The 15,263-nt window shown below is 45.7% G+C and overlaps 1 protein-coding gene across 1 annotated transcript in view; it reads right to left on the reverse strand.

Annotated features, from left to right (window-relative positions):
* The window catches only part of NAALADL1 (N-acetylated alpha-linked acidic dipeptidase like 1), a 78,015-nt gene that overhangs the window by 35,035 nt on the left and 27,717 nt on the right, over positions 1–15,263 (reverse strand). The window contains exons 6-9 of the mRNA XM_030218922.1: positions 13,419–13,512; positions 12,242–12,346; positions 2,144–2,229; positions 1,427–1,546 (exon numbers count right to left, since the gene is read on the reverse strand). Coding sequence (XP_030074782.1) covers positions 1,427–1,546; positions 2,144–2,229; positions 12,242–12,346; positions 13,419–13,512 — 405 coding nt within the window. The remainder of the gene's footprint in view (positions 1–1,426; positions 1,547–2,143; positions 2,230–12,241; positions 12,347–13,418; positions 13,513–15,263) is intronic.

Genomic DNA, 15,263 nt, shown 5'->3' on the forward strand with positions numbered 1-15,263 from the left:
CAGAGCCAGGTGATTAGACCTGAGGATCATAGAGATAGTGAAACACAGTCAGTGACAGAGTTGGGGACTAGACCTGTATCAGAGAGATAAAGTGGTAAACAGAATCAATGACAGAGCTGGGGATTAGACCTGAGGCATAGGGAGATAAAGTGGTACACAGAGAGTCAATGACAGAGCCGGGGATTAGACCTGAGGATCAGAGAGATAAAGTGATACACAGACAGTCAATGATAACGGTCCATCCAGTCTTTATCTGCCGTCATTTACTATGTTACTATGACAAAGCGGGGATTAGACCTGAGGATCAGAGAGATAAAGTGATACACAGTCCATGACAGAGCAGGGGACTAGAGCTGAGGATCAGAGAGATAAAGTGGTAAACAGAATGAATGACAGAGCTGGGGATTAGACCTGAGGCACAGGGAGATAACATTATACACAGAATCAATGACAAAGCCGGGGCTTAGACTTGAAGCCCAGAGAGAGAAAAAAGTTAAATGTCCCACAGTATTTTATATTTTATACTTTTCATTTGATATTTTATATTTCATTCGTTTTATGTTTTTTGCATTTATGTTGTTATGTTTTTATGATTTTTAGACCCCTGAAGAAGGCTTGCATGCCGAAACATGGACTGTGTTGGGTCTCAATAAACTTATTTTGATGCTCTTACTCTTTGGCTGGCTGGTTTCTTGGAATCTGTTTGCTTCCACCCTTGTGTGTTGACTTTTGATTTTTGTGGAAGGTGTGGACCCCCTTGACTTGCCAATATGTAAAAACCACCAGGACAAAGCAGTTGCAACAGGGAGCCCTAAGAGACTTCATGTGTTCTGGGAAGCTTGGAGTCCTTTAGAAAATCATTTCTTTAAAGGCACTTAGTATGTTACTTTTGCTTTTCGTTAAGGGGGTCAATTCTGAAGAAATGCTCAGGGTCCCATTTAGGATCCTATGTTTCAGCCACCTACATTTAGGGAAATTTGCAGTTGAATGTAAGAGCCTAAAGCTTCAGCTGAAAATTGCTTTGCATTTATGAACCTAAAATTAGAATCCTAATTGTAGGACTGCAAGTCATTTTTCTCAATTTAGGGAGTTACGTTGGAACAACCCCGGATCTAATAATTGAGTTGAGTAAGTCTTTACATACCCAGATAGATTCGTTTCAAGACCAACCTCAAAGTTATTCAGCCCTAACGTTAAGCACAGAGAGACAGTAGCAGAGCTGGAAATTAGGAATTAAGCATAGGATAATAAAGGGAACAATTTCCAAATCCATTTAAATGAGTAGATAGTGATTTACCCTCCTTCAGTATAGCTAAAAGAATGTGTATTATTCCATAGAAGGTCACGAGCATCCTGCAGCAGAGTGGAATTTGAACTTACATCCTGCTGTAACCCCAACTTATCCCCTAGAACAGAAACCACTTACTTTCCTTCAACATCTTTCCTAGGATTCTTGTGATTTCCAGCATCACAGCAGTCCCGCTACTGGGGTCTATAGCACCATGGACCCAGCTGTCCCTGTGGTTGCCATATATAACATACCTGTCTGAAAAAAGGCACTCCATGATGTTAAGCTGTAATTAGCTTTTTCACTTTTGGACTTGGTCTTATTTAATCAGTTCTCGCTGGGCTAGTCCCAGTTTTCTTTGAGAAGCAGAACTACAAGTCTCAACATGCATTAGGATGAAAGATTAAAAACAATGTATGGTCAGTAAGGTTACCAACTTTCTCCAGATTTGCCCAACAGGGTTGATCCAGCCTGGGTTTACACCATTGAATGCAAGGAATTGTAGTTTTACTTTTCTAAGGGAATCCAGTTTAGAAATCAGAATTACAAGTCCCTTCATGCAATGGGGTAAAACCTGGACTGAATCAACCCTGGCCAGGGAATATCAGTCCAGTTAGCAACACTAATGATCAGGGATGTCCCTAATGAGCAGCAAAATTTTGGTATCCTAGTATTCAAGATTCTTACTGATATAGACCCGAATGGGAGCATTTGATACCCATTGAAGTCCACTGTACTTCAAGAAAATGCATTTTTTACTAAGTACGATGCGAAAAAGGTCTTTGTGGCTAGCTCTGATGAATCAAAATTTCTTCAAATGAAGAAAGGCAATTGATGTAGTTTAGTAGAACTTACCAGGCTCAGTGCTACCTCGTATCATGCCCATGACATTGGCAGAAGAATTTATAATTCTTTGGTTGTGTACGTTCACCTGAACATCGCTGAAAAAGAAGAGACAGTAGGTTCCTCCCCATATAATACGTCAACAAAATATTGATTCTGTTCTATAACACCCATTGATTAATCTGATCATCTACAAACTCATTGCTCCGTTATTCACAAATCTATCCATTCAATGCTACATTTAGGCATTTGTAATGTCATCTATCTTCCAATTTATCCACGGAATCAGCAGGACTCAAACAATCAGGGAGCCTGATGGAGAGTTGCAAAGTGTCGACATCAAGAAACTTTTACAGAGCTAGAGATGTCATGCAAAATAAATACATATTTAAATTCTGGTGTCACCTCAGTAACAACACCACAAAATTCCTCTACTGCCAGATACTGTAAAGTAACAAATCTCTGAAAATATGCTATCCAGAACCTATGAACAGCAAATCTACAATATTTCTAGTTAAGGCTGGTGACAGCAGTTATCATTGAACGTAGAAGTAGAAAAAGGGATCACTTAATGGGGGTTTCGAGCACCTGATTCTCCAAGTCTCTGCTCTCCCTAGCTTGCAGGCACAGGTAGTTGTTATGTAAAGCACAGGCTTGCATTCTAATTAGTCATATTTTTGGTGACACACTGGTTGAGAATCATTGTTCTTCAGGGCTTTTTTGAGGGGGTACTGAGTACCAGCACCTTTTCCATTATCTGCTAAATTTGACCCATGGTCCCCAAGTTTTAATGAAAGAGCTCAGGCTCCTCACACAAATTCTGCCTTGTCATGGATTCTGTGACTGGTTGCAGGAGGCCTGGCTATTGTGGGGTGGGTCCCTCGGTGATCACCCCACCCCTGAAGGGTGGCCTGGCATTTGAGTACCGACACCTTTTTTGCTAGAAAAAATGCACTGGTTCTAGTGAAATGCAGACTCTGGCACACCTATCAGTTTCAGACCTTTTACCAGGGCATATCATGTGCCAGATCATGGAAATCCCTAGGACTGTGGCTACCATCACTCATCAGTGCATTTATTCATTCGTTCAGCCATCCATCCATCCCTAATCCAACCAATGTATCCAACCACTTATTAACCTATTTATCATACAATGCAATACAATATATAAAGTATGTACTATCAAACACCAAAAGCTCAGGACAGTTTACAATAAAATGTGATCTAAAGACCATATTAATAAAAACCATTAAAAACACAAATAAAAAATGACACTGCATAAACTAGCAGGCTGTTACATACTACATAAATGCTTTTGAAATAACCAAGTTTTCAGCTGTTTGCAGAAAGATAAATAGCTTGATACAAGTCTCAATTCCGCAAGGAGAAAATCCCATCAATTGGGAGCAACAGCTAGAAATAACTTTATATAAGATGATAATAGACAAAAATGTGATGTTAGAGAAAGACCCAATTTGTTAGAATGAAATCACCTGCCAGATTTATGTTGGACTTGTATGCAAATGAAGTGGTCCTTTTCCAATGCCGTGGTACAGCTATCACGGGGTTGTCGTGTGCCAAATCGGGATACCGCCGGGCAGTAGCTCCCACCCCCAGCGCGACAAAAATATTTTTTATATTTGTAGCATTGGGGCTTACCCGGCAGAAATCACGCAGTGGTTACCACCGGGTTAGCGAAGAAGCCCTTACCGTCTTTAAAATAGGTGGTGGTGGGGGGTCACGTGATGCTCTGAACGGAGAGGACGTGATTCTGTGCTCTCTGAGGCCCCTGCTCATTCAAAGCAATTATTAATCCGTAAACTTGCAAGAAGACGATCTAAAACCACCTTACCTGAAAGAGAAGATTACATGGAAAAATATCTGGGCACGCCAGCTACAAATATGGCTAGCAGAAGCGCTAAAAAAGAAAAAGAAAAAGCGAAGGCGGTGAGCGCTGTGGGAGAAGGCCCGGCGCAAAATGGCAGCGTGCAGTTCACAGAAGAACAACTAAGGCAGCTAACAGAGGCGGTCGGAGCAGCGCTGGCGCCGAAGTTCGAAAAACTAAGCGAATGGAGCGTGGAATTTGAAGCGCTGCTCACAGATACAGTCAGAAGAACAACTGAACTAGAGGCAAGAGTATCTGCAGCGGAAGATGAGATCGGCCCCGCCACGCGGCAAGTAAGCGTGCTCGAAGCTAAAGTAGAGGCGCTAACGGCAAAGCTAGATGATATCGAAAACAGATCGCGGCGTGGCAATCTCAGGTTGGTGGGACTGCCCGAATCTGTCAGTGATCGGGTGCTTGCCTCTGTGTTGGAAACTTGGCTGGCAGCTGAATTTGCGCTATCGGATCATGCGGGGAAAGTTTGTCTAGAGAGAGCGCACCGAATAGGACGATTTCAAGATGGAAGACGGACACCCCGCACAGTAATTATTAAGGTGCATAATTACGTGCACAAAACAGAAATTCTGCGAGGATACAGATTAAAACGAAATGAGGTACGCTATGATGGACATCAGATCAGAATATTCCAAGACTACTCAGCCGCATTGCAGGAGAAGAGGAAAAAATTTACACCTACAGCAACTCCATGACCACCATGTTCCATTCATGCTATTGTACCCGGCACTACTGAAGATTAAAATGGATGGAGCATGGAAGCAGTTTGACAATGTTTCTACAGCACAACAATGTGTACAAGAAATAAAGGGGAACAGACAAAATATTGAGCAAGAAGAAGGAGGCGTCTGATATCTTTATAAAAGAGCAGAACAGTTGGTTTAAAAAGCTTATGGTAAGATGTTGTTAACATGTTCAATGTGAAATTGCAAGGGAAACTGTTACTTGTAAGAGCGGGGGCCTGGAAGCACTGAAAACCCCTAGAGCCTATCCTTTTGTGATGGGCGGGGCACCAGGGGAGCCACAGGGCAAGGAAGAAGGGAGGGTAGAAGGGAGGGGGGAAGGGAGTAGCTGGGGGGGGGGGGAAGGGGTAGAGGGAGGTTAGAGCCCCAGGATTTGAGGGGAATTAGAAGACAGAGCTATAGAAAAAGAGACCATGCTGCTCGATACAATATGAGAAGACACCAGGTGGTAATAGAAGCCCGAGGGGGGAGGCTGGGCTCCCTGAGGGATGTCAGAACAGATTTAGCTGAAAGGAAGGCTACAGACGATGAATATGGTTAAAGGGACCAATACGGGGATACGAATAGCCTCCTGGAACGTGGGAGGGATCACGTCCCCGATAAAAAGAACAAAGATATTAGATACCTTGAAGAGACAGGGGGTGGATATAGCCTGTATCCAGGAAACGCGCTTGCCACAGGAGGAGCAGGATAAACTTAAACGGCACTGGGTGGGAGAAATTTTTGGGTCTCCATCTAGCGGCAGAAGGGGAGGAGAGGTAATCTTGCTGCACAAAAGCTTGGCGGCCAAAGCTAAAATGTTGTTCGCAGACGCCGAGGGCCACTATGTGGGAATTAGCCTGAACCTGCAAGGACAGCTGCGTACGCTGGTGGCAGTGTATGCACCACAAACAGGTGGGAAAAAATTTTATGCCCAATTGATGGCGGAATGCCAGAGACATGGGAGGGACCCTTTAATAATTGCGGGTGACATGAATCAGGTACTGGACATCCAGCTGGATAGGTCAAACCCTAGAGGCGTGAGAGGAACTGATGAGGTCACATTGCTGGCGGAGTTCTGTGATTCGCTGGGCTTGGTGGACCCGTGGAGGCTTTTGCATGAGGAAGAGCATGATTACACGCACACGTCGCGGGCCCACCGAACCCAGTCACGAATAGATTATATCTTGATGACGCAGGACTTACTCCCCCAGACTTTCAAAGCGGAGATAGGCACAGAAGGGGCATCCGATCATGCGTTAATATGGGTGGACCTGGAGATGCAGCCGTACTATCAAGAACCCAGGGGGTGGCGCTTCCCGGCCTACTTATTCTCTTCACCCGAGTTCAAATCTTTCCTAATAGGCAAATGGGAGGATTTTGCAGTAAATAACAACCAGCATGCAGATAATCCTGGCCTGTTCTGGTCGACCGCAAAGGTGGTGATCAGGGGGGACTTGATAGCATACACCAGCCTTAGGAACCGGAAAATAGCGCAGAAAATCATAGAATTAGAACGGCGGGTTAGGATGATGAGAAGGCGGTACACCAGGGACCCCACACAGGTGTCTTTTGAAAATTTTATAAACGCAAGGACAGAGTTAAACAGCTTACTCCATGAACGAACCATGAGATCCATGGTGATGCGGAAATATGCTCTAAAGAGGTTTGGAGACAGACCTGGGGGGATGTTGGCGCGCTTGGTAAAAGGAGCCCGTAAGTCACATTTCATAACACGGCTCCGTGGGAGAACGGGGGGGATTGCCACCCACCCAGCAGATATTGCGGAAATATTCAGGAAGCATTTTGAAGAGTTATATAAAGGGGAGCCCGAGGGGGATTTTAAAGAGAAAATTCGGGAGTACTTGCTAAGATCCAACATGCCAAGACTCACTGATGCACAGATAAAAGAACTAGATTTACCTTTGACAACTAAAGAGGTGGGGGTAGCGATCCAGAAATTAAAATTACACTCGGCGCCCGGTCCGGACGGCTTTTCCAGTGAGTTTTATAAACTCTTAAGAGCTCAAATAGTGGGGCCCCTAGTTAATCTCTATGAAGAGGCCGCGGAGGATGGCAGATTCCCTAAATATGCAAACGAGGCCATGATAAGCTTAATACCAAAGCCGGGACGAGACTTATTGGATCCAGCCTCGTACAGGCCCATATCGTTGATTAACGTAGATGTTAAGATACTGTCGCGGGTCCTGGCGGAGCGTTTGGCGCCGGTATTGCCATTTATTGTGGGAGCTGAACAGGTAGGATTTGTCCGTGGGCGGCAATCTGTGATGAATGTGGGTTGGTTGATTGCGGCCTTAATAGAAGCCCCTGCCAGGGCACCCTCGAGTTTGGTAATAAGCTTAGATGCGGAACGCGCCTTTGACAGGGTGCTTTGGCCTTTTATGTGGGAGACATTAAACTGGATGGGCCTGCAGGGATGGTATTTCCACGCAGTGCAGATGCTTTATGTGGACCCGACGGCATGCTTGTTGGTAAATGGGGTGAAAACACAAGGATTTAAGATAGAAAGAGGCACGAGGCAGGGTTGCCCGTTATCCCCCTTACTGTTTGTGATCACCCTGGAACCCCTGATAAATGTAATAAGAGAACATCCGGATATAGTGGGCATTGAGGTGGGAAATGAGATTTTGAAAATCTTAGCATATGCAGATGATTTGTTACTGGTAGTGGATAAGCCGCAAGTATCAGTAAGCCACCTGATGATGGAACTGCAGAGCTACGGGGTACTATCGGGATTTAGATTAAATTATAGTAAGTCTCTGGCACTACCAATATCAGAGTCCACAAAAACGCAGTGGAAGGGATCATTTCCATTTCAGTGGGTCGCAGGGCAAATAAAATACCTGGGAGTTATAATACCCATTCAGCTGGACACGGTATATGATAAAAATGTGGCCCCCCTGTTGGCAGAAACTGCGCAGTTACTGGGATTGTGGGGGTCTTGCCCCCTGTCTCTTGCGGGGCGAATAGCATTGTATAATATGGTGGTGGTGCCCAAATGGCTTTATAAATTTCAAATGTTGCCATTATACCTGGGGGGACGGGAAGAGAGGAAATTGCAGGCTGTGCTAAGGCGATTCTTTTGGAAAAATAGGCGTCCCAGGCTTGCTTTAAACATCATTTATAAGCCAAAAACACATGGGGGAATGGGACTGCTCAATATAAGATATCTTACTGTAGCGTGTGCCATGCGCCACGCAAGAGACTGGCTAGTGGGCAGCCAGCAGTTCACAAATGTACGGTTAGAGGCCTCCATGCATCCCAACATACATCTTAGCTGGCTATTACATACGACCGGAACAGGATCCGGCAGTCGTCCACGGAGGAATCTGTTTGTTAACTCACTGAGGGCAATGTGGCGGTGGCTGTGCCGTAGGCACGGATTCTCAGCGAAGGCCACTCCATTTCTGTCCTTAAACCTGAACCCGGATTTTCCAGCGGGAACTTTGCAGCAGACCTTTGTAAGGTGGAGGCAACAGGAGATACACTATCTTTATCAACTCTTAAATGAAGACGGACAGATAAAGCCGTTTGAGGAGCTGCAAAAAGAATACAGGTGGCCACAGACTGATTATTTCGCCTATTTGCAGGTACGACATTACACAGCATCCCTGGGGGCAGTAAATCTCAGTGAAGATGTGCAGGAGGTCCTGGCCACGGCACTAACATTGGGGTCACAAAATGTGGTGCCTTTGCGTTATCACCATAGATATCTACTTGACTCCACAGAGGATATAGACTATTGTGGACTAGCTAGTAGCTGGCAAAAAGACATTGGAGGAGAGATTACGGCGGACGCGCTACAGGGATACCTTAACTCAGTACTACAAAGATCAACCTTTACCCGAGACTGGGAACAACAATACAAATTTGCGGTGCGATTTTATATAGCACCGGCCCGTGCAAAGAAAGCTGGATTTGGCACTGGTGAGTGTTTGAAATGTGGCGCTGCCCAAGCCTCGCTGGGTCATATGTTTTGGGCTTGTCCCCACATTCGCCAATTTTGGACCTTAATTTTTGTGGAAATTACACGGTGCTGGAGTAGACAGACATTGGCTGATCCTCTGATTTTGTTTGACATTTTCAATATCAAAAGACCTGCCCCAGCGGGATTAATAGGGTTTCTGCAGAGAGCCTCAATGATCGGGAAGAAAGTAATATTACTTTTGTGGAGAGAGGAAAAACCACCATCCAAAGATTTGTGGCGATCTAAGATGATAGAACTCTTACACACTGAACTTTGTGGGATGATGGAGGCTACAGCACAAGACATCAGTTCCTTTAGGAAAGTCTGGAGAAGATTTTTATATACTTTACATCCAAGCGCCCAGCGGTGGATCCACCAACGACTGCGAACCAGACTTGGGCAGTTGGAAAACTATAGATCTTGGACAAAATAGCCTGTTTTGGACATTAGTATGAACCTGGTAGCTGGGGGGGGGGGGGGGGCGGAAAAAGAGAATGTTCAAAATTGCACAGTTAACAAGTGTTTATTGCATTTGTATGATAAAAGAAATGTTTTAAGAGACGTTTATGCTATGTATTTGTTAATAAAAATGATTTAAACATAAAATAGGTGGTGGTAAGGGCTCCCCTTGAAAATGGCTGCACGCCAATCCCTGAGATTAGTGCAGGTCCATTTCTCTTTTTTGGGCCCAAAACAACCTTTTACCTGCTATGGTAAAAGGGTGCCTCGGCGTGTGGCAAATCCACATGCCGATACCACCACAGGCCCCCTTTTACCACAGCTTGTTAAAAGGGGCCCTAAACCGGCTAGTAAGCAGGACACACCTCATTTAAAATGTTAAAAACAATACATAGTAACATAGTAGATGACGGCAGAAAAAGACCTGCACGGTCCATCCAGTCTGCCCAACAAGATAATTTTACGTGTGCTACTTTTTGTGTATACCTTACCTTGATTTGTATCTGTCATTGTCAGGGCACAGACCGTATAAGTCTGCCCAGCACTAGCCCCGCCTCCCAACCACCAGCCCCGCCTCCGCCTCCCAATCTCGGCTAGGCTTCTGGGGATCCCTTCCTTCTGAGCAGGATTCCTTTATGTTTATCCCACGCATGTTTGAATTCCGTTACTGTTTTCATCTCCACCACCTCCCGCGGGAGGGCATTCCAAGAATCCACCACTCTCTCTGTGAAAAAATACTTCCTGACATTTTTCTTGAGTCTGCCCCCCTTCAATCTCATTTCATGTCCTCTAGTTCTAAAGCCTTCCCATCTCCGGAAAATGTTAGTTTGCGGATTAATACCTTTCAAATATTTGAACGTCTGTATCATATCACCCCTGTTTCTCCTTTCCTCCAGGGTATACATGTTCAGGTCAACATGTCTCTCCTCATATGTCTTGTAACGCAAATCCCATACCATTCTCGTAGCTTTTCTTTGCACCGTTTCCATTTTTTTAACATCCTTTGCAAGATACGGCCTCCAAAACTGAACACAATACTCCAGGTGGGGCCTCACCAACGTCTTACAAATTTAAACTAAATACATACATACAAATTTAAACTAAATACGGGCCTTAATAGGCAACCAATATAGTGATTTCAGCAAAGGGGTCATCCTATCATATTTTGCTTTATGTAAAATAAGTCTGGCTACTGTATTCTGAATCAACTGTAGTCAAGACAAAGAATTCTTTGTAATTCCTATATACGGGACACTACAATAATCCAAAGAGTAGAAGACCAAAGCATGAACTAATTTCTGTAAATCATCGGTAGAAAAATAGGGATGAATCTGGCGAATGAGAATTAGCTTAGCAAAAGTCGTGGAAGTAACATGATGAATTTGCGACTCACCATTCAGTGCAGAATCCAGCATTACTCCTGATTGTATTATCCATTTATGTATCTACCAATCTGTCCGTTTTATGATCTCTGCTATTGGATCACATTTGCACAGAAGCATCCCACATCAAAAATGCTTTCTGAGTGACACGCCCCCTAGTGCTCCCACCCACTCACTGTGTCACAGCCAAGCACAATTTTAATGCTCCCACCTCCCTTGCATCCTCTGCAGTTGCACTTTCCCCGCGCGTAGCTCTCTATGGCCCTGCATTTCCACTTAACCATCACTAATGGAGCCCCTTTAAAGTGATTTTTTTTTTAAATTTGGATTTTGCTCACACCTTTTCCAGAGACGGGAAGTCGGTAGAACTAGAGAACATGAATTGAGGTTGAAGGGGGGCAGACTCAGGAAAAATGTCAGGAAGTACTTTTTCACGGAGAGAGTGGTGGATACTTGGAATGCCCTCCCACGGGAGGTGGTGGATATGAAAACAGTAACAGAATTAAAAAATGTGTGGGATAAACATAAAGGAATCCTGTTCAGAAGGAATGGATCCACAGAAGCATAGCAGAGACTGGGTGGCAACACCGGTAATTAGGAAGCAAAGCTAGTGCTGGGCAGACTTCTAAGGTCTGTGCCCTGAAAATGACAAGGACAAATCAGTATAAAGTAGCACATATGAGTTTATCTTGTTAGGCAGACTGGATGGACCATACAGGTCTTTATCTGCTGTCATCTACTAGATTACTGTTTTACCTTTTTCAGTAGTAGCTCAAGGTGAGTTACATTCTGGTACACTGGGTATTACTCTGTCCCTGTCGCAGTGGCGTACCAAGGGGGGGGGGGGCGGTGGGGGCGGTCCGCCCCGGGTGCACGCCGCTGGGGGGTGCCACGGCGCGAGCCTGCTGCGAGAGTTCGCTAACTTCTCTCGTTCGCTGCAGCTCCCTCTGCCCCGGAACAGGTTATTTCCTGTTCCGGGGCAGAGGGAGCTGCAGCGAACGAGCAAAGTTAGTAAACTCACAGCAGGCGCGCGCTGCGGCACCCCCCCCCCCCCAGCGGCATGCACCCGGGGGGGGGCTCTTTTGCGGGGGGGGTCTTTCGCTGGAGGGGGGGGTTCGCGCTGCATCGGGGGGGCGGGGCGCCGCCCCGGGTGTCCGCCCCCCTAGGAACACCACTGCCCTGTCGCCCTCCAGGGACATAGTAATACCCAGTGTAATCTAATTTTATACCTGAGGCAATGGAGGGTTAAGTGACTTGCCCAAGATCACAAGGAGCAGCAGTGGGATTTGAACTGGCCACCTCTGGATGTCAAGATTGGTAGGCTACTCTTCACACAGTGAGCAGTGGAGCGTTTCTGAACCAGTTCTTAGTTCTGTGTCTGACTTTACTGGCAGGAATAAATATCAGGTGAAATGTGGCCACTACCTAATCCATGATGAAGAGAAGTGGCAGGAAGTAATGGGCAGAAAGACTGCACATTTTGTCCTTTAGATTGTAAGCTCCTTTGAGCAGGGACTGTCCTTCTTTGTTAAACTGTACACCGCTGCGTAACCCTAGTAGCGCTTTAGAAGTGTTAAGTAGTAAGTAGTAGTAGTAGAAAGGCTAAATTATTAGGCCAAGAGCTAGCACCAACAAGATGGCAAAATCGGCATATTTACTTACCTATCATTGGGGAACCTGCCTTCCTTCCGGAAACCTGGTCCAAGGCGGTAGGCACAGCCAAGTGAACCTTGCCAAGCACTGGGTGCAACTGGACCATCTAACTCACTAAAAGACATAATGCAAAAAAAAGAGTGAATTGGTCATCATTTTGGTAACTGTATTTTCAGAACTTCAACATGGCAACCAGCGTAGCAGCAGCCATAGCGTACGAGGTGAGCTCCCTGTGGCCTGAGACCCTGCCGATGTGGAAACTGAAAATGTTCAGCCATTGGTTCAAAAGCAGAGGGAAGTGGGAATGTAAACCAGGATTACTAAAGACCAGACCACAGAAGTAGTAAAAACGAAGAAAAGTTTATTAAACAATAAAATGACTCGACACAACAAGTCTGTATGCTTCATATGTTATAAAAGTATGCCTGAATCGTAGGCAAGGCAAAGGTGCCAGTAAGAATTTGCATATGCACGTATGTGCCAGTTCCATCTTCACTCCACTTGTTCTATGCCAGTGCTTCCCAAGTCCAGTCCTGGAGTATCCCTTGCCAGTCAGGCTTTCAATGAATACGCATGAACTTGATTTGCATACACTGCCTTCATTATATGCAAATCGCTTTCATGCATATTCATTGTGGATATCCTGAAAACCTGACTGGCAAGGGGTACTCCAGGACTGGACTTGGAAAACACTGTTCTATGCCACCAGGAATGCCTGCTCTGATTTCCTGCACCTACCCTGGGCAATTTTAGAAGAATCTATTTGAGTTCTTGAAATGCTGTTTTACACACTCGAGTCCCTTATAACATTATCTCCAGAACAGAAAAAGCGCTCTACCTACCAGGGTTGGTCCAACCATTACAGAAGACTAGGCAGTTGCCTAGGGCAGCAGGTTCGGGGGGGGGGGGGAGCAAAGAGTAGCTGTGGTCAAAGCAAAACAATAGATCCTGACAATTACACAAAGTCAAAGAAATGTCAGTACGGACTTTGACCTTCAGGGAGGATAGACAATTTTCAAATTCAAGGTAGGCGGAAGGACTACAGTCATGTCGAGAAATTGGTTCCATGTAGGGCTAAAGAGACTGCGTCTTGGATAATGGAGAAAACAGAATAAATGAGGAACCCTCCTTTCCCCAGTCTCACCCCTAAGTACATATACACAGCTATGCACACAGCATCACCAACCAGATAAGAGTCTTGGCATCTTCAAATCCAATTGGCTGAGTTGGAATAGGTGGGATGCCTTTGATTTCTGATTCTTTGATACGGTATGTGAAATCTAAAAGAGAGCAGAACACAGTACACCATGACTGCAAGTACTGTAAAAACTAGAAACTCCATATGCAAGGGACCTGGTAAGCTCACTAATAATGATATCACAGTCTAAGGATAGAGTTACCATATGTCCAGTTTTTCCCAGACAAGTCCTCTTTTTTAGGACAACACGAGGTGTCTGGGCAGGTTTTGCCATCCTGCCCGTTTGTCCAGGTTTGCTGGCAGGCTGCAAGGTGTCCTGTCCTCCCCTCCCTTCTTATACCTTATTGTCGTGCCCTGGTGGTCTAATGGCCTCTTTGTGGCAGGAAAGAGCCCCCTCTTTCCTGCCCGGTGCTGCCGCAGATCATTATCATCTCTTGCTCTTGCCGCCTTTTCAAAATGGCTGCTGAGAGTTCAAGTGGCAGCCTGTGAGACTTCCACAGAAGTCTTGCGAGGTCACTGCTTGAACTCTCGGCAGCCATTTTGAAGCAGTGCCGGGAGTGAAAGGTCTGAAGCAGTCCCGGGCAGGTAAGAGGGGGCTCTTTCCTGCCCCGAAGAGTCCATTAGACCACCATGGCATGATGATAAGATACAGGAGGGGAGGGGATCTGAATGGAGTCATGTGGGAGGGAGGGAGCTGTAAAAAAAAGGTGGGTGGGTGGAGGGAGGGAGGCTGGAAAAAAGATTGGGGAGGGGACATACAAGGGGGAGAGTGAGGGAGTCTGGCTTTCTTGGGGGGTCAAGGTGACACTGAGGTGCAGGGGTGTGGGGTGGGGGTGTGCTGGGAGCGGGGCAGGGGTGTGCAAGGGGGCGGGCTGAAATATATTTTGTGTCCTCTTTTTTGTCACGGTAAATATGAGAACCCCACAGCTCCAGGATACCCCCATGGGATAGCATGTGTTCCCCTTCTCTTCATCTCTGTCCGATGTCTCTCTCACCATCCAATCTCCTTTTAAACTGCATTTTTCTTCATAGGGGGTCACCAGCGTGGCAGCGATTCTGATGTACTGCCTGCAGCCCTCAGCACTGACCTTCTGCTGTGATCTGCCCAGGGGGAAACAGGAACTGTGTATGGCAAAAGAAAAGCACCGAGAAGGCTGCAGGCAGCACATCAGAATTGCTGCTGCACCGGTGACTCCCTGCAAAGAAAAATGCAGTTAGACCGAGAGGTGAGTGATACATCGGACAGGGGTGGAGAGAAGGAGAAAACATGCCGTCCCAAGGGGAGCCCCCCCTGGAGCAGCTGTTTTTAAAGTAGATGGGGGAGGGGGTTCAAGAGAGGGGAAAATGTCAGACCAGAGGTGGGAGGAGGTGAAGGGGAAGAAATGATGGGCCCAGAAACATAGGAGAGAGAGAGAGAAATAGTGGACAATGGAATGTTGCTACTATTTGGGTTTCTGCCAGGTACTTGTGACCTGGATTGGCCACTGGTGGAAGCAGGACACTGAGCTAGATGGACTATTGGTATGACCCAGTATGGCTATTATGTTGATCACTGTCTACTCCTTGATACACTGTACTCAATTAGGTTTTGGGACTCTGCCCTATTGGTTTTCTTTTTACCTCTCCCATCTTACTTTCAGGGTATTTTTGGGTGATTATTTCTCCATGGCTATTCTGCTATCAGCCGGTGTATCTCAAGACTAAGTCCTAGGCCTTCTTCTTTTTCCTTTTATACTCATTTCCTCTGTGCTCTGATCTCCTTTCTTAGCTTTCATTATTATTTTTATGCTGATTACTCCTATATCTACTTCTTTATTCCAGCAATTTCATCAA

Source organism: Microcaecilia unicolor, chromosome 11 (genome assembly GCF_901765095.1).
Source record: "Microcaecilia unicolor chromosome 11, aMicUni1.1, whole genome shotgun sequence".
NCBI lineage: Eukaryota > Metazoa > Chordata > Amphibia > Gymnophiona > Siphonopidae > Microcaecilia > Microcaecilia unicolor.